Source organism: Lycium barbarum, chromosome 11, assembly GCF_019175385.1.
Source record: "Lycium barbarum isolate Lr01 chromosome 11, ASM1917538v2, whole genome shotgun sequence".
Classification (NCBI taxonomy): domain Eukaryota; kingdom Viridiplantae; phylum Streptophyta; class Magnoliopsida; order Solanales; family Solanaceae; genus Lycium; species Lycium barbarum.
Window position 1 is genome coordinate 64,928,380 of NC_083347.1, and position 21,440 is coordinate 64,949,819.

Genomic DNA, 21,440 nt, shown 5'->3' on the forward strand with positions numbered 1-21,440 from the left:
CTTTGGACACTGTGTTCATTCCCACAGGTAGACAGGGAGGTGATCCGGACTCGTAGAAGTTATCAGCAGATTTACAGGAGCACTCCATTATTCCGGAGGTGCTATTTGGTTTATTCTTTTGTGTACATATACGTATTTTGGGCACGACGGGGTCCTGTCCCGTCCACATGTTTAGTACTCTAGTATAGGCTCGTAGATACGTATGTGGGTAGTATGGTTGTCACGACCCAACCCCGTAGGCCGTGACTAGTGCCCGAACTGGGCACCCGAACACACTCATCAACTCTGAATCACATACAGATAGCGTATACGGGCACAAATATCACACGCTGCCTCAAATTATATCAAACTGTCTCAGACACATTTAAAACACAACCATATATGTACATCTATATCAGAAGCCGACAAGGCTATCAAATGGCGCAACGGCCCAAAACATATACAAACGCACGCCGACAAGGCTGCCATGGCAAGTGGGATCATACAAACACACCCGTACAGAAGTAGGCACAAAACCCACATATACGTCTACAGACCTCTAAACAGACAGGCCGAATCATATGGGGGGACAGGGCCCCGCCGTACCCCCGAACAAATACATACATATGCAACGAACGAAGATATATACCAAAATGTAGGCTCCGGAATAAGAGGAGCACTCCAAACAGCAGAAGAGGGTATCCTAAACGGCTGGATCACCAAACTATGCGTCTACACCTGCGGGCATGAAACGCAGCTCCCCGAAGAAAGGGGGTCAGTACGAAATATGTACTGAGTATGCAAAGCAGAAGATACAGAAAACAAATCTGAGGCATAAACGAAATAGAAGTACAGAACATAAGTGCAAACCCAAAATACCAAAATGTTTACTCTCAAAATATAAGTCATGCATAGGGCACAGAAAATATGGTCGCCCGCCCGTCGATGGCGCCATAACACAGCATAACACCAGAAGGTTTCAAATCTCCGTATCCCCGTCACACATCATAACACAGCATAACGCCATACACAGCATAACACCAAATATAAGTGGAACCCGGCCCTCTAGCGAGTGGCTCGGTGAACCATCAACACAGCATAACACCGGAATATATCAAAGGGCGCACGACAACAGAACCGGCCCGGGAACCGGCGAAAGATATAACAGAACGCACGAGCAAAGTCATGAGTAACCATATGCATAAAATCATTATCATGGACTCAATTATAAGTAAAATGACCGTACTTTGAAACTCGAGATAATAGTCATACTACATTCTTTCAAAAGTCCTCCGAATTACATAAAGGAAAGTCGCGGGACCCACGGACGGGTATCGACCCGAGCCGGCCCCGCCTATGGGAAAACATACTTATCATACGCCATGCAAACTCCTACGAAGATATCGAAGCAATCCGAGCCTTTTTGTGAAAGTTACGGCGTTCATAGTTACGGAATTCTTTAAAACAAAACTTTTAGTGCAACATTGGAAATCAATTATTTCGAAAACATAAGGGTTCATACTTCATCACATCAAACATACGAATGCCAAGGAATATATATAGAGATCATAACATACTCGGACTGCGGATTTAGAATTTCCTCGAGGCTCGTGACATAGCCTATTTATAACTAAGACATGCCAAAAGAAAGAAGGTTGAGCTTTACATACCTCGTACGCACTCCAAGCTAACTCAACTCAAGCTAATCCCAACCTACGCCTCGAGCTCCCCAAGGTCTACAAATACGGCAACGAATATCAAACATTAGCCATAGGCACTTAGGCGATTTATTCCAAACTAACACTCAATTCTACAGAAATTTGGGCAGCATTTCCCCTGTAAAAAGGCCAACCCCGAGAATTTAACTCGGCCAAATCAACAATCACAACAACAATAACCAACCTAACAACCCCAATGACCAATCCGAAAGGCAATATAACATTAATAGCTCGCTTTTTCATCATTCAACAACATTCATAATATCCAATTCGACGGCTTACATTCAAGCCATATTATCGCTCATACATTCAATTTCCAACCCGAACCCATACCAACAATATTCAAGGACATTTCAAACAAGTTACACAATATTTCCAACAATCCAACAATTTCTCCAATTTACCCGAAAACAGCCCCCAAACCCGAGAACTCCACTACAACACACTCCTCATTTTCAAATCATGATTTGTATCAACAACCCACACTATAACGATATCATTCTCATAAAAATAAAAGTTGCACTAATTGCACATAATTCTCCAAATCAGTCCGCAACACTTACCATATCAACTTGCAACATTAAACTCTTATTTCCAACATAAAAGTCATCACAACAACCACTAAAACATTAAGCGACATTAATGCGTTCTTTGGCATATAGTATGACCCATATTCGGCTATCACCACACATGCATATATTAGTGATTCTTAGCCATCCTACACACTACAACAATCAAACATGCTACATAAGATCAATTCATCACCTCCACACCACACAACATACACATACCTCACACGGCTAACACACCAAGCACACGACCCACTTCCAACATACCCTATCTCATGATTTTCATCTATTTTAGCATACTACAACATGCATACAACATTCACAACACATAAACAAGACCAAATCTTACCTTTCTTCTTTAACTCCACACTTTGCCTAGGGTTTGCGATCTACTAAACGGATGGCTTGATCGCTCCAACAACACTTCCACGTTACTTAGGGACCTTCAATTAGTGGATTTGCACCAAAGAAATATTTTCGGAATGGCTCAAATTGGATTTGGTTTTCTCTTGGCTTGGCCGAAAGTTTGGTGTTGAAGTTCTTCAACTTCTTGATTTTTATTCTAAGTGTAAAATGAGAGAAGGTGACTTAGAAGTCATCTTTTAAGTTCCCATACTAACTCCCCAAGTGTCCATGGCCCACACAAGTGTTGGACCATTTAAAATTGGCCACAAAGTGTGGGACTTCTTGCATGATTTTTCAACTTCCAAATTTGTGACTTTTGGTCCCAACTTTTCCTAATTGTTCCATGCCAACAATTTCATGAACAACTTATGTCTCAAAATAAAATCGAAGGTCAAAAGTCTCGACTTCAAGTCCCGGAATGGTCTTGGCCCTAACTTATCATAGTTAATCCGGGTTGTCCCAATGTATAAAAATACGGGACATAACAATGGTCTCACGATGTCCTCATTGTATATATGTATTATTTTGGTAGCCGAAGGGCTTATGTATATAAAAGTAATTATGTTTCCAAATGAAAAATGATTTTCCTATGATTTGAGTATAAAATTGATGAAGGAACGTTGTACAAATACGATGAGTAATGATATGAGCGGTGCTCGGTGGTTAGCCCCGGGTACCCGTCATGGCCCCTAGTCGGGTCGTGACATGACTCCTACAATATGACTTCTTTCGACTTTCCATAACGTTCTTCCATTCCAGAAACTAAGAGTCCATGTGTAGAAAGAGCTTCTCATGAGATAAATATAAGAGATATGTTATGAATATGATAATGATGGTGATGAGTCTACGTCCAAAGATTCTAAAGCTAATGATTCCTTGATGTTATTAATTGTTTTTAGACTCACCTTAAAAAGCTAGTTCCTTCAAGGTGACACATGATAATCATGACTACTCCATAATGGAATCGGGGGTCCTCGACCTTACGTCACTCCGATAGAATTATAGTATTTACCCAATTTCCAATGCATGCATTAAGATAAGTATATAATGATGAGATTACACCGAGCCTAGATGGCCGGGTATGACACCGCGAAGGCGGGAGGCTTATGATTATACCGATCCTAGATTGCCGGGCAGGACAGCGCGAAGGCGGGCAGCTTATGATTACACAGCTTATTATAAAATTATACGGACCATATAAGGTATCGTATAATGGTTACAGAAATGAGGAATTGTTGGGGAAATTTCACGGTCACTTATACAGACCGTATAAGTTTATACGGACCGTATAAGTGTCCGTAGAATGCACGACGGATCAGATTTTTCCCAATTATAAATATAAGACCCCAAGTTATTATTTTCATTTTCCTTACTTCTCCACTTCTCTCTAACTCTCTAGAATATTCCTCACACTCCATTTACAAGAACTCAAGGGAAATCAAAGATCAATATCATTAATCCAAGGAAATCAAGTGTAAGGAAGCTCTATAGGGTTGCTAGAAGTTAAGAATTTCTTTGGAAGAGGAACTAGGGTTTTCTTCAAGTGGAGCATTTCTATCCAAAACCTATTTCTACACAATCAAAGGTGAGTTTTATGATTATTTCATGTTATTTAGAATATTGAGAGGTTGAAAGACTTGGATTATGGAAGGAAGTAGAAGATGGGTTACAAATATGAGAATAGTGGTATTTTTGAGTTGTAGCTTCACATGAATCATGACTTTTGACATGTTACGAGTATAATTATGTTATAAATGATATTAAGAGTATGGGAGAAACATTATATGAGGATGAATGTGATGTTATATTATAGCTATGGTTATGAATGACTTTGAGAGGGAATTGTGGGATTGGATGATGTCAAACTTGTCGGGGTTATTGACTATGATATTATGAATACTGTTATTGATGTTTGGAGGTTGTTATATCATATGGAGAAAGTTGTAGAAACAGAGGAAATGCCGCCCTATTTTCATTATCTTCAGTTTAAGCTTAAATATGTTTCCGATTATCTAATTCTAGTACGAATTCCTTTCAAGGTAGAGTTACGAACTTGGAAGGAAGCGTTTAGTCGGCAAGTTAGGAAGGCGAACAGGTATGTGAGGTTAGTCCCTTCTTTTCCTAAGGCATGACTCCTATAATATGACTTCTTTTGACTTTCCATAACGTTCTTACATTCCAGAAACTAAGAGTCTATGTGTATAAAGAGCTTCTCATGAGATAAAGATTAGAGATGTGTTATGAATATGATAATGATGGTGATTAGTCTACGTCCAAAGATTCTAAATCTAATGATTCCTTGATGTTATTCATTGTTGTTAGACGCACCTTAAAATGCTAGTTCCTTCAAGGTGAGGCATGATAATCATGACTACTCCATAATGTAATCGGGGGTCCTCGACCTTAAGTCACCCCGATAGAATTATAGTATTTACCCGATTTCTAATGCATGTATTATGATAAGTATATAATGATGAGATTACACCGATCCTAGATGGTTGGTCATGACACCGCGAAGGCGGGCGGCTTATGATTACACCGAGCCTAGATGGCTGGGCATGACACCGCGAAGGCGGGCGGCTTATGATTACACCGTGCCTATATGGCCGGGCATGACACCGCTAAGGCAGGCGGCTTATGATAACACCGTGCCTAGATGGCCGGACATGACACCACTAGTGGGCGGCGTGTGATGGTAACCCATACGCCGGTTAACGATGATGGTATATTTGATATACATAACATGTGTTTTCCATTAAAAGCTAAGTAGGTTATATCTTCGCTTCATGTTTCATCATTTCTTTGTTATGTTAGTATTATTCATGCCTTACATACTTAGTACACCTTTCGTACTGACGCCCTTTTCTTTTTGGACGCTGTGTTCATGCCCACAGGCAGACAGGGAGACGGTATGGACCCGTAGGAGCTTATCAGCGGACTCACAGGAGCACTCCACTACTCTAGAGGTGCTACTTATGGTCATATTATTTTGTATATATATTTGGGCATGAAAGGGTCCTTTCACTTCCTTATGTCACAGCATTCTAGTAGAGACTCGTAGATGCGTATGTGTGAGTAGTAGATGCTCCATGATGACTACATTGTATATTTGTATATCATTTTTGCAGCCGTGAGGGCTTATATATGTGTGTGTGTGTGTGTGTGTGTGTGTGTGTGTGTTGCCTTTGAGATTATATGAGTTCAGGATAAGTATGATGATTGGCATGATGAGTGGTGCTCGGTAGTCAGCACCGGGTACCCGTCATGGCCCCCTAGTTGGGTCGTGACACAAACCTGGTACTATTACAAAAGAAGAATAACATTGAGACTTTTACTTATATGAGACCAATCAGTCTTAGTAATTTCATCAACAAGGTTATCTCTACAGTGGTTCAGGATAAGCTTGAATGTCTTTTACCTTCTATGATATCTCCTAACCAATCTGGTTTTGTTAAGGGCAGATGTATCATTGAAAATGTCCTTCTAACTCAAGAATTTGTGACTGACATTAGACTAAGGGGAAAACCAGCTAATGTAGTGCTTAAGCTTGACATGGCAAAAGCATAAGGTAGAGTTTCATGGAGTTACTTAATCAGAGTTTTAAGGAAGATGGGATTTGCAGAAGTTTTCATAGATATTGTATGGAGGTTGATAGCAAATAACTGGTATTCCATACTCCTTAATAGCCAAGCTTCTGGTTTTTTCCACTCCACCAGGGGTGTAAAACAAAGAGATCCACTCTCTCCTGCTTTTTTCATCTTGTCTGCTGAAGTATTATTTAGAGCATTGAACTCTTTATTTGAGAACAATGATTTTAGAAGCTATGGAATGCCCAAATGGAGCGCAACTCTGAATCATCTGGCATTTGCAGATGACACAATAATTTTTACATCTGCTGATTCTAGGTCATTGGTGCTGATTATGAAGGTATTATATGGCTATGAGCAGATATCAGGCCAACTTATCCTCAAAGGCAAGAGCTCTTTCTATGTCTACAGTAAGGTGTCTAATGTGTTGATACAGCAAGTGGAAAACATCACTGGTTTTTCAAGAGGCACTTTTCCTTTTACATATTTGGGTTGTCCTGTTACACACTCAAGGAAGAGGAAAGTTGATTACAATGATTTGATCAAGAAAGTTAAGAATAAGCTACAGACTTGAAAAGGAAGATTACTATTATTTGGAGGAAAACCTGTTTTGATCACTAATGTTTTGATGAGCATGCCAATACATTTGTTGTCAGCTATCAAACCTCCAAAATGTGTTATCAATGATCTGTATAAAATATTTGCAAGATTCTTCTGGAACAATAGTGAGAAAGGCAGAAGAAGGCATTGGTTATCATGGTTTAACTTGTGTATGCCAAAAGAGGAAGGAGGAGTGGGCTTTTAGATCTTTGTTTGATGTATCTAAATTTTTATGTGCAAAACTTTGGTGGAAATTCAGGACAACAAATACTCTATGGCCAAACTACATGTGGATCAAATACTGCAAAAGGCACAGTCCTCAGAATGTGTAGTGGAAGGGAGATTCTCAAGTATGGAAGCTAATGCTAGAGGCTAGAGATAATATACACCATGAAATATGGTGGGAACCAAGGAGTGGAACTGCAAATGTATGGTTTGACAACTGGACAAAGTTAGCAGCTCTATATCACATTGTTCCTGATGATTTTGTGATAGATGAGGGTGTTCAAGATGTAAAAGAACTTATGCTACAGGATGGTTGGAACATAGGAAGATTGCAACAATTATTCCCCATGGACATTGTAGATCATATATTAGAGGAGTTGCACTTTCATGAACCAACAGAATAGTGGGACAGGCCAAGATAGATGATGACAACTTTAGGTAAATTCACAGTAGGTACTGCATGGGAACTTCTGAGGAGAAAAGCATCAAAGTCAGATGTCTTTAAGAACATGTGGATATCAGGAGTTCCTTTTAAGATATCCTTTTTTTTTTCTAGAGGCTGTGGAAGTTTAAAATACCAATTGGAGAGGTAGTAAGATGGATTGGGATAGATACTGAGGCAAGATGTTATTGCTGTGATATAGAAAATATAAAATTTCGGATCATTGTTTGTTACAGGAAATGTTGCTACAAAAGTTTGGACATATGTTAAAGCTGTTGTTCATATCACAACACAGTTTCAACAAGTCAAGAAAGTTCTTCAGGTCTGGTGGAATGCAGATTGCCCCTCAAAGTTCAGAACTATATTCAGAGCTATTCCAATGGTTACCATGTGGCAGATATGGAGGTGGAGGAATACAGTTCTACATGGGGGGAAGATGTCCATCAACAAAGTTATTTATGAGATTAACATGATCATATATCAAATGTGTAGACTAAGTTTCCATGGCAGCACAGCCTACCAAGATGCATTCCTCAAATCCTACAAGTTTTTGAAGCATACAAGCCATGAATTGTGAGCAAGATAGTGAAATGGGAATTTCCTATGCCAGGTTGGTTCAAATGTAACTCTGATGGAGCTTCTAGAGGAAATCTTGGACCAAGTTCTGTGGCCTTTTGTATTAGAAATGCAGCAGGTGCTTTACAGTATGCAACAACAAGAAGAATCTCAGATGGTTCAAATTTGGTGGTTGAAGCAATGGCGCTGTAGGAGGGTCTCAAGTATTGTGTTGCACATAGCTTGTTACCAGTAGTGATGGAAACAGACTCTATGACTATGAAAATGATTTTAACAGGACACTGGGAGGCTCCATAGAGTATATCAATGATCATAAATGATATCTCAAGACTGAGGAGGGATGAAGAAGTGAGGGTGGAGCACGTTCTCAGAGAAGGAAATGGCCTGGTTGATTTTTTAACTAACTATGTTTTTGATTTTGCAGGTGTTCATCAGTTTGATAGTTTCAATTAACTTCCTATGAAATCAAGGCAAATTGTGAACACAGAGCAAATACCATACATGAGAATCAGGCAAGCTAAGGACCATCACATCCCTGGAGATTAACAGCAACTTTGGAGCTCAGTAGCAGCAATAAGGCTACATTTACACATGCCACGAGTAGCAGCATATACTTGAATGAAAATGTTTTTGGTAGGATTACAAGAGTGGTATTAGCATGTGTACATGCTCATTCTTTTGTAATACTTCTAAAGATATGTTAATTTAAAAAATTAGAGACAATGGCAAACAAAGTACAAAATAATGTCAGGAGATAACAGCTGGATCTGAAGAAATAATAGAAGAATCCTACTCCATCCTGGAAGCCTGAATCTTTATTTATTAGACTTTTGAGCCATAGCACCTGGTGAGAGCTTGTAGGTGTTTGAGATAGTGTCAAGTCAAGGCTAGAGGATCTGTAGTAGACAAGCTTCTATAAAGTCTTTGGATGTAGTTTACACATTTATTTCTATTTTTGCTTATTTTTTTTTCCTTTCTTGTACAGAAAATTTTCTATTTTAATAAAGCACTGCCAAACTTTGTTTAGCGGTTTTCATTCAAAAAAAAAATGTGGTCTTTATGTTTGTACAATATGTTTTCTTATGGTCTTCATTTTTTAAATGAGTATGTGGGTCACAAAAGAGCATTGCAGATAACATTATGCTATTCTATTGCAATTTTTGGGAAGAAATATACGGGAAGAAAGGGAGTGCAACAACTGCACAAAGAAAATAAAATGCAACAACTATTTTACAATCGTCCATTAACATTTACTTATAAACTAACTTGTTTACAATAGATATAGGCAATCACCAACTTAACATTACAAAATTGCACCATAATTCATCAAATGCACCAGCAAAATGACCCGAAAACAGCTCTTTCAACGAAGAAACTACCCAAAAATCAACAGACACAACAACTACTACATAAATAACTCTCTATAAACCCAAGACAATATCACAATGAGCAGTAAAAATCGATACATCCTCCCAATATTTTCCTTTTCTTCATCGTGTTTTTTATCCTCTTTTGTAATCCCGAAATAGTAATTCTAACGCGTTCAGGACAACCAACTTCACACCGCCTAAATTTTTTGCACCCAACCTATTTAAGAAGAACAAACGAACAGTAAAATTGAATCTTTGGTACTCGAATTTAAACAAAAAAACCCATCTACTATGCAACCTTACCCGACCATCTTCACAACCAAGAAACCAGTTGTAACGGTTCGCATTTTCGGGGGCGGGGTTAGCGCTCGGAAAAGCTACTTCGAACTCATTGATGCTCTTTCGGACTTTGTTTTAAAAGAATCGCCATCTAATTTTTAGGAAATTAGGAAAACCAGTTTTGAAGGGTTTATTCATACACCGTGAAAAAATCCTTCTTAATATAAAGTTCTAGGTATGGGCTCTGATGATCCCCTAGGGAAGGTATTAGGCACCCTAGTATTGAGGATCCGCACTATACGGTTGACCTTCGAGTTCCAATGTGTGAGTATTTGTATGAACTGTTTATTTAGTATTTATTTCCCGCAAAAGATTTGTCATGTTGAATATCATTTTTGAAAAGATTTGAATATATTCCCTTTATGTACAGGGTATTTAGGTTCAGATTTATGATATCCGGTTATAATTAATTCCTTTTATATATAAGGATAGTAGTTTTTCCTATAGGAAAATATAGAAAGTTCAGTTATTTTTGGATGACTAAGTTTTATCCATGCTTTACTCACACGTGGACCGGGTTAATCCGTTTAGTACGCTTTTCAGAATATCCTTACCTAAATTTTTATAATTAAGCGTAATTCAGATTGTTTTGATTTTTATAGAAAAGAACTCTTTACATGTTTCGCGCGATTGGTTTTTTAGGAAAAAGATGAACATGGTCAAAAATCTCGCATATGCTCATTTTAAAATGTACTTGCATATATATGTCTATTTTATAACAAAGTCCTAATTTTACTTAAGAAATAAGAGCTTTATTTCAAAACCAGTTTTGTTTTATCAAAATGCGTTGTTTATTTATTGAAATCGTGGGCCTTAGCCCAAAAAATATTGACCGCGATTTTTTAGAAAAAAAGGCCAAGTGGGTCTTAACCCAAAGAAGTAACTTTATTTGGGTTCTCTTAAAAAATAACCAAGTTGTATGGACTTATTGGCCCAAACACTCCCTATTTCTAACCATTTAAAAACGTAGGCCTTAGCCAAGTTTATTTGATCACAGGTTTATACAAAATCAGAAAGGGGTTTTAGACCAAAAGAGATCTTTCATTATTTTGTTTTCAAAAACCAGACCGAGTGGGTTCTAACCCAAAACAGTTTAATGAGTACTCATTTTTCTTGAGAAAAAAACAAGTGGACTATGGCCCAAAAATATCGAAGCTTTTTACCAAAACCCAAAACCAGAAAAGATATGCTTTCAAATCGTTTTAAGAAGGAAGCCTTTTGCCTAATCTATTTATCCTCTAAGTTTTTCACAAGTTGTCTATACCATTTCTCGCATTCCCATAATCTTTTCCAGTTTATTACTTATTAAAATTGTAGCAGTTGCCTCCATTTTTTTAACTCTTCAAAATCAGTACGCGTTCTCGAGGTTTTGAAAAAATTCGGGTGCTAAAGTCAATCTAAACGGCATATGTACCGTTTTCCTAAGATGTCTAATTCGTAATAAAGGTTCCAATAAATTTTGTGGGTTTACAAATAACAAGTACAATACAAGCAATCCAAATATAACAGAAATACCATGGAATTGAATAAAATAAAATGGGGTGTACCAAACCCCAACCATTTTCACCCATGGCTGAGCCTTCATATCATTTTTACCTATGATTGGGTTTTCAATATATTAGCTTCCCTTTCTTCCTTTTGGGACCCAAAGACGTTTGAAGGAAATTTTCCTTATTGGGCTTCTAGCCCAATAAGGTGGTTGGACCTCCGCCCGAGTGGCTATGCAGTAGAGAGGGGAAAAAACAAAAGACCTCGGTTAGTTTATATTTTCTGTTCCTATATATATGATATGCACACATAATATACAAAGTATACTACTGTTTTACAAATCCTATTCTATGTATGAATATACAACATATATAAACAGTATATCATATTTATTCAAGAGACCATGTGGCGAATATGTGTTTCCATGTCCTCAAACTCAACATCCCAAACTAGGTGGTGGGAGGTCAAGTCATGACCCCTCTTTTACTCCTGATGCCGCACAAGGTCCAACAGGTTTCAAACTAGACCCCTCTTTACCTAAACTGCCTCTCAACCAACAAACAGGGAAGACACAGATTCACACACCCGCACACGGCTCAGAATAAATAAGATATGTCTAATATATATGTGTGTGGAATCACTATTAGAAAATAAGAAATAATGATACCAGTAGAGAAAAACATGATTTAAGCATAAAAATGAAAGTAACCTATGTGGGCACATCATAGCCTAAGTTAAACTTTAACCAAACAAAACTATAACAGATCAGTCACATGCAGTTCTAAACAACATAAAATTAGGCAGATGTGATAAAGCACAAGAACACAAAGGGGAGAATCATTCTCTAAGCACAAATGTCATCATAAAGGGTTTAGCATACGTAGAGTATACTTGTAGCTATCTAAGCATAACTCTCAAATGGTTTATGGACAATTCAATTGATTAATTTGTTATCGTCAAGACTTATATTCTAAGTCTAAGCGATTCCTCTTATAAAGGCTAAACGGGTAAATACAAACTGTAATCTTAACAACCACAGCACAGCCAAAAGCCAAGCAGGCACAAGCCAAAGTCCTTTATTGGTATGATATCCTGTTATTTTTCACAGAACCCAATTCAAGGCACAAGCAACAATAGAAATCAAGTTAGGATTGTCTATCGAACCAACTGTGTTACACCCCGTAAGAGTCTGTGCTATTTTAATTAAGACAAGAAAGAATGAGTTAAGAAAGTTCAAGGAAAGTTAATCGAGTTAGTAAGAATATCGTTATATATATGGTTGCCTTAAGTATCCCGAGGTGACATCGTAACCTAAAGGATTTGAAATCGCGTTATGAGCGTATATGAGGTAATGTGAGTGCCCTTTTAAAGTATTTGAGATTATTAGTAATGATATAGAAGATGGATAAAAGATATGAATATATTTTTGCGATTGGAGTTTCGTCGAAGCTTCGTAAGTTCTCCAGTTACGTTTAAGGTTATGGTGATTCTCCGGACCCTTCGAGACGTGTATGGATTGTTATGTATGTATATGGGTATGTATATGTATGTATAAGAGGTTACATGAGAGTTGGAAGAGGATTAGAAGATAAACGAATCTAAACAAAATGAATCGGAACAACTTCAGTAAAATCTCGGACCAGATTTTTAGCCCATATTGTTGGGGGCATATCTCCTAGTATATGAGGCGTTTTAAGGTGTTTCAAAAGCCTAAAATGCATTTCATCGAGTCTAGTTTCCAACGCAACAAACCGCTCGTCAAAATGATATTTGGATAAGGAAATATGGACGATGCAATTTGGGCTGGCAGGGCAGCAAGTTTGGACCCGACCCAAACACTAATGTTTCGGCCCATGAGGCCCATTAACGTTAATATATATGGCAAATTCACTTGAGGGCTGATCATTTTCAGCTAATATCCTCCAAAAACATTAGAGAGAGAGAGAGAGAGAGATCCTAGGCTAAGGAAGCCATTTTGATCAAAATCCGAGCTCCGAATCCCGAAGCTCATGAAGAGAAAAACGTTGTACGTTGCGTTGCCTTCAATTTGAGATAAATATTGGTCTTGGGGGATGAAATTTTCGTGCTGGAGCTTCTGATAAGGTATTTATAAAATTCCTTTTATGTTATTAAAGTGTTTATTTAGAGATAATAATGTGGTTTTATTGCACATTAGTAGATGATGTGGTGTCGAGTGGCTGCTGTTGTATTTCCCTGAAATTTTCTGAAAATATTGCATGAAATAAGGTATAAGAAGTGCATATGGGCTGCTTGGTGTATTGCAAGTGTTCGTTAGAATTTCGGGCATCGTTATGTTACAGTTGGGGGCTGTTTTGATATGTTGTTGTTCTTGTTGAAATAAAAGAATTGAAGATATGGTTGTGTCCATATGTTATTGTTGGTATTTCTGTGTCAACAGGAGAGCAATTGGAAATTCGGATAGACGAGTTTATAGGGGAAATGCTGCCCAAATTTTTGTAGACAAGTGATGAGTTAAAGATTGAATACCAAAAGCCTTATAGTTAACAATTGGTAAAAATGACCATTTGTAGGTTTTGGGCGAAACGGAGATTGAGTTTGGACAAGCGTGAGTAGCGCGAAAGGTATGTAAAGCTTATCCTTTCCTTCTTTGGCATGCCCTAGGTCTACTAGGTTGAGATTTCGGCCTCGGGGACCTTCCTACTCATCGTAACCCGAGATTAGTTTTCGTTACTATTCATTCAATAGAATTGAATTATAAAAGGTGCATTTTACTAGAAAAGTGGTTGGACTTCCAAAACGTTTACAAATGTAACCCGATCGTTCTAAAACTTTCCTGGATGACTCCGTAGAGTCTAATGGGCGTGATTCTCGTCCGCCGCCTCGACTTGGCCCGAGGTGGGCCCGCTATCCCCGATGCCTCTCTTATTGTTCTGTTTGTCTTATTCCCGTACGGTAAGTCAAGGGAACTCATGGTTATTGTTCCGACTACTAAACGGGAGATATTTTATCTATCCCGAGACGGATTTTAATGATTATTGACCCAATTGTGGGGACCGAAACCCTGACATGTGATGTACGGCTTTAGCCAATGTACTCTTGTCCGGAGTTCGCAGGTAACTCCTGGTTATTATGCTGTTCACTATATGATAGGTGTTATGACCACCTTCATGAGCATTATAAAATGTTTTTGACATCTAAAGCGTTTTTAAAAATCTTACCCTAAGATTCTGGACAAACTACTTATTTTCTTTATTTTCCGATATACGATTTTGGTATACCTGAGTCATGTGTGATGCATGATCCTGGCATGTGTGACTATGTTTGGAAAGTGATAATTTGGCATTTTGTCTGGTTATCTTCTGTGTTACCGAGTCCCGGGCCGGTTATGTGAATATGCGCATATGTGATATTGGCCGCTGGACCCTCGACCGCGGCGTGCCCGACATTGACTGCTGGACCCTTGACCACGTCATGCCGGACGTGTGGCATTGACTGCTGGACCCTTGACCGCGTCTGCCGGACTTGTGATTATGCCGACATAGACCGCTGGACCCTTGACCGCGGTATGTCGAACTTGTGATAGAAAACCGCTAGATACTTGACCGCGGTATGTGTGATTGTGACCGCTGGACTTATGGCCGCGGAAATTGTGCGTTGATTCTTCTATGTGTGTGAAACAAAGATGTTTTCCAAAAGAAAGCAAACATTTTGTCATCCCGATTGCCGTGTTGATTTCTCCGGAACTTCTTTTGCCTGTTGTACGCCGGATACGACTCCTTAGTATGCTGGCTATTGTGCTCGCTTTCTATATATCGTATTTCAGTTGTGACTTTGCTTTCTGTGTTGTATGCTTTACATACTCAGTACATATTTCGTACTGACCCCCTCTTTTCGGGGGGCTGCGTTTCATGCCACGCAGGTACTCCCAGGTGAGTTGAAGACAGTATAGAAGATGTTCCAGTGCAGATGGCAAGCTCCATTTGTTCCCGGAGTGCTGCCGAGTCAGAGTTGGTATGTTATGCTTTCTGGATTATGTTAGAGACTTTGCAGACAGCGTCGTGGGTATTGGTTGTCAGTCTGTAAGCGGCTCCGTCAGCCAAAATGTCGGTCTGTGTTATGTACTGAATTTTGTATGATTATTGATTCGTTATGCTTGGAAGCTACGTGAAAGAATATTTCTGGAAAAAAAAAATTACGATGTATTTCATCTCATTTGATTTGAAAAGTTTGACATGATTTTATGTGCAGCAAGAGTCTGAGGGTTCGCTCGGCCCTAGGTAAGGGTCGGGTGCCCATCACACCCTAGCGGAATTAGGGTGTGACAAAGTGGTATCAGAGCAGGTCTGTCCTAGGGGTTGTCTGCAAAGCCGTGTCTAGTAGAGTCTTGTTTATCGGTGTGTTGTGCACCACATCGATAAACAGGAGGCTACAGGGCATTTAGGGTGTTACCTTTATTTGGATCTTAGATCGTGCGATAGAGCCAGCCATAAGAAATGAAATTCCTCTTACTAACCTTTGATTTCAGCTGAAGAATGATATCGACAAAAGAAAGTGACCGATGATATTGGAAGCTACACAATACGCAAGTAAGTTATGGTACGAAAGAGGCGTGTCGGGTAAGGTAAGAATATTGGAATTTGATTGAAATGTGAAATTTGAGGATGAAAGAGAAGGTGGATAGAAAAGTACAACAGAACAGATAGTTAAAGGATCAGGTACGTCTCGAGGTGCCATATGTGAGGTAAGTCCCGACACCTTTATACTTTTATTTGAAATTGTTAGCCCTGTGTGGCTATGATACGATGTGATATGATGTGTATATACGTATGTGTGTTGGCCCTGTGAGGCATGGTCGGTATTTCCTGCGTGCAGGTTTTGGGATAGTAAGAAATACAGAGGAACCTCTGCCCAAATTTTTCCAGAAATATGAATAGGAAAATGAGATATAAGTTCTTAGCATGTTTTGAAAGTCGATACCGATAGGGAAAATCTATTATGTTGGATTAAATTCTAAGAGATACCCTCCATGTCATTCGTAAGAAGCATCATCCTTACTTGGGAAATTTTATTTTGGGAAAGCATATATGATCAGCAAATTTCTGGAGATCATTTCAGGAGGGATTGGGGACCCAGGTGAACCTGAGTAAAGGGGCGATAGAAGAGTTGAGTCAAAAATAGAGAAACGACACGAGATAATATGCTTGAAGTGTTATATGCTTGAAGTGTTATAAGTGCTTGAAGTGTTATAAGTAGACCTTCTTACCTTTTAAAAGATTCACTTATTAGGACTTAGGGTGAAAGGGAGAAACAGATTAATTTTCAGACACAGGTTGAAATCAAAAAAATACACAGAATCTACATAGGATCCAAATAATAAACCTAACATAACTGGTTGCTAAATATTCTATCATGTGCCATCATATTCTTTTCACAAAGAGGAAGGGCTCCTCCATTTTTATTTATTAAAAGTAAGCAGTGTCCCTAAAAAAACAACTTTCTTTTCCAGTTTTATTACAGTTTCCAACTGATCCAAACATTTCCTTAAGGCACATTAAAATAGACACAACAAAAATCAAACTAAATCAGTTCTAACAGTCCATTACAAGTGTATAAACAATTTCATCTTTTAAGACTCAAACAGCCTTAACAGAATGACAAGATGGTCCTAAAGTGCAAAAGGGTGAGAGGCTATACCCCATAGACTTGAGAGAGATGCCATGACAACCTTTTATTTGGGAGAAAAGATACTATGGGTCAAGCAATGCTTGACTCTTTCTCAATCCTCTCCTAAGGTGTCTTTAAAAGACCTTCCCCGTCTAGCCAAGTGGTTTTTAACCTCACCCATAAAATTATGACCTTTTATTACTCCCTCTTCCAATCACACACCAAATGACACGAGGCAGTTTATAGATCAACAGACAAGTTGTTTTTTTCCCTTTTTTAGCCCTCCCATACTGCTTTCTTCTATTTCATTCCTTCCTACTCTTTTTTTTTTACTTAGATTATTATCATGAGGCTTTTCTTTCTATCTATACCTATTTTTTAAGCCTAGGCAGTGTGCAAACAAGGGATTATAATCGCTATATCAGTTATTTACACACATAGGAGAACAAAGAGAATAGTCATGTCCCAAGGTAAAGCCTTAATCTCTAAATTGTTCAGGACTTGAACAGATCAAAGTCAAGTTGCTTTTTTTTTCATTCTTCTTTCAACACTTAGACTCACAAACTTGAACATTCATGATCCCTTACCAATTTAAGACTAATATATGGGTGAAGACAACACAGATACAAGAGCATGATATATAAGTCCCTTACTCTTCATAACAGATTACTTCATTTCTAAAGTAAGACCAACTAATAAGGCAGTGTCAGCAAAACGAGTCACAAACAACAGAACAGGCCTCTCCCTTAGACATCACTTTCATTTCATTCTTTATTTTATAACCTTTTTAGTTTCAATATGACTAGGTGGCAAGGTTGACAGTTAGTACATTATCCATTTAGCAACTAAATCAACTCTAGTAAGCCTTAAATGAAGACCTGATCTTGTGGTCTCTATTACTTCTCCTATTTTTACTTTTCCTTTCCCATCAGATTCTGCACATTTAGGGAGGTAAACTACTTCTAAGTGAAGGGCTTATGGTATAGACTATCAAGACAAGTTGTGAACACCATGTGCACAAGCAAACAAATTCCAACAAGATAAAACAGCCTTAAGCAGATCAAAAGGAAACAGGATTCACATTTAGGGACCATGTTCATAATAGTTTCTAGGATTTCTGCTATGAATCATGGACAATTAGCATACACTTGTCACAAGTGCTAGGTGATCATACATAATCTACATTAGGTAATGACACAAGCATAGTCATAGCCATGAACAAACAATCAAACTATAGACCAAAGGCATGAACCTCCTACTCTTTTGTTCTATTATTAGACAACAGACAAACAATTAGCTTATTTTGTCTTACTCTACTCTAGGTGTAAGATTATTTAAGAGGAAAGGAGCAATGAGACACCCCACTGTTATACTCAGAAATTCAGAAGCAAATAGATTCATATTTTTTATCTAAATCTTCCTTTATTCATACATTTTCCAGAAAAAAAAAAGGAACACATCAAAAGCTATATCCATATACAACTGATCAAATTCCAATAGTCCAATTAAGACTTTGACAACATACCTCACTTCACAAATAAGATAATTCATGACTGACTAGCAAAATAGGGACATTTAACTGTAATCACAAGCATGCACTTCCAGCAAATCAACCATGTTCAACTGTGTTACACATAGACTGTTTCACCTCCCTTATCTTTATTTTAAATTGAACTTATGGTGCCTTACTCTAATTAAGATCATGCTCAGTAAACTAACAATAATATTCAAGAAAAAGGCAAGGAAAAAGAAAAGGACCTTCAAAACACCTCACATACACCTCTTTATGATGAACACAGAACCTCAAGACCATATGAACCAAAAAAAACCAAAAGCACTTCAACAGTCTACATTCTTAAATGAACTTCACTATGATATTTTCCTTCATCCTTATCATGTTCTTATCAAATGAAATCACACATTAAGCACAGAACCAGTCAAGACATGAACATATGAACATAACTAACCTACAAATATATTTAAACTAGGCAGAATATTAAGTACTAAATACAAAATGAGATAAACTAAATCAAGGTTTACCTTTTAAATGTGCAACCAAGAAAATAATGGATTTGAGAGCCTCTGTGCTTCCAAATCAGCAAATTCAGCCACATACGAAGAAAGAAAAAATAAGAACCAAATATTTTGACTTAAACAAACAAATCCCAACTACTTAGTTTAGGTTTTAAAAATTCTTTTACTAGGAAGTCTTTCTGAAAAATCTGAGTTTTTCATTTCCTTTTTTCTAAAAATTTTCTCTATATATATTTTCCTTTGCTATTTTCAGTTTTTAAATTTTCCCCCCTCTGAAAAGACTTTTTTCCTTTCTCTTTTTATGCAAAGGCTAGGGTTCTATTTATAGCACCACAAAGTTCAAATGAAACTAACAAGAATCGATGTGGGACAAACCCCTTTCCTTACAATCTAACAAATTAGCCAACAAATCAACGATCTAGATTAGAAACGAGCAAATACACGGTCAAATCTGATCCTCTTGGGTCGATCTAACCCAACGAACATGGACCAACAACAAAATACCAGCGAAAACAATCTTAAAAGCAACAAATAAAGACGATTTTGATTAAAAATTTGAAAACAACAGAGTAAAGTAAAGATGTTACCATATTCGGGTAAGAGTGAACATGAAAATCGAGTAAACTTTAGCACTTTCACCACAACAGGCATGCAACTACTGTGCATGTCAGCCCAGGTCTGTAAACATGCCATTTTTGGAATGAGAGAGGTGAAGAAAGTTGAGGCAGCTACTAGGGTTTCGTGGAAGAGGTAAGAAAGAGAGAGAGAAGCGGGGTAGGGGGCGGTTTATGAAAAAAAAAAGAAAATGAAATAAGGAGTGGGGTGGGGATATTTTTATTATCCGTTTAAAATTAATTGGGTCGGGTCTCAGCCTGGTCTTGGGCTGGACTCCGTCCAACATGCTAGTTATTAATTAAAGGGCCCAATCTTGTATACATATATGCAATATATATATATATATATATATATATATATATATATATATATATATATATATATATATATATATATATATATATATCCAGCATTATATTTATAATAAATCCAGCATAATTGTTTCAATTATGGCCTTTCTTGGCCTAATTAGCAATTTTGAAATTAAATTAAACTAATTATTTCAAATAAAACATTAACAGGCTGATTTTGCAAAATAATTCCAATTTCTGTAAATCATGAGCTAGTTAATTTAATTATGGCCAAGACAAAATATACTTATAAAATGGATCAATTTTTCAGTAGTTATCACTTAATTAATTAATTAACCTAATTAAAACATTTATGGGAAATTATGCCTATTTTTGACAAATCATGCAGATTATATAAAAATCAGAAGTTTAATTACTTAAATTATTTAAATTACTCAAAATTTCAAATATTAAAAAGAGAATGAAGTATTTGCAAAATTTTGATAATTTTAAATAATTAAATAAATGAAAACACTTCTTCTTCTTTTTTTAATTAATTTAACAAAATCTCATAAAACATCATGAAAATACTCATTAATCTCTAAATAAATTTATGTCGCATGAAAATCCTTTTATTGATTTAAGAGAAGAAATATTGACCTGGACAATTTATAAAAATCATTTAAGTCTTTCAAAATGTTCAGTTCATTTATTTATTACCCGGGGGCTCTGAGTGATCAAAATAAATTACGGGAGGTCAAAAATTAGGTGTCAACACCAGTGACCTGGTTTATTTACGGACCAAGAAATCTTCGTTATAGCTTTTTTCCCACAATGACAAAAAAAATGAGATGCCATTTCCATTTGCAAATGGGCAGAAAATCGGGAAGAAGGTGAAGAAATGGTTGTTGGAGCAATAAGAACTAGAGAATAAGGCAGAAATTTTATTTGAGAATTGAGGATAAATATAAAAGGGGTTCATTAAGGGTATATTAGTTATTTTCCAGCTTTTTTACCGCTGAGATGGTAGATTTGAGCCTTAACTCGCATGTTTTCGGGTGTATCTCATGCAAATTTCCATGTAGGACGCGTGTGTATGCTTGTACAACTTTAGGCAAGTTGAGGTGCCTACTTGTGCACTATCAAAGTTTGAGGTCATGTTTGGCAGCTCGAGCCAAGTTAGAGGGCATATTTATGTATTATGCCTAAAAAATTTAAGTTGTAATTATTATAATTTATAATACTTTTTATGTAGTTTCCAAATATATAAATTTTATTTCAAAAAAACTTAAAGCTTCTAAGTTCGAATTAACGGTCAAAGTATAGTTTGAATCTCAAAATCTCAACTGTGCCATATAAGTTGGAACAGAGGGACTATTAAATAACTTTTTCCGATGAAGCGATATCGGATGACACATTTAAGACTAACGCTGTCACGACCCAAACTGATAGGGCCATGACAGGCACCCAGAGCTAACCCACCGGGCACCTCTTATCATACTTTCACAATCATATCTAGGAGAGCCACATGGCCTGCTAGTAATCTTAACGCATCAA

The 21,440-nt window shown here is 37.4% G+C and overlaps 1 protein-coding gene across 1 annotated transcript; it reads left to right on the plus strand.

The window, feature by feature from the left end:
* The first annotated feature begins 6,280 nt into the window (after positions 1-6,280).
* On the plus strand, positions 6,281-7,190 carry LOC132619866 (uncharacterized). The gene is made up of 2 exons (XM_060334629.1): positions 6,281-6,808; positions 6,915-7,190. The coding sequence occupies exons 1-2, from the start codon at positions 6,281-6,283 to the stop codon at positions 7,188-7,190; spliced, it is 804 nt and encodes a 267-aa protein (XP_060190612.1).
* The last annotated feature ends 14,250 nt before the right edge of the window (positions 7,191-21,440 follow it).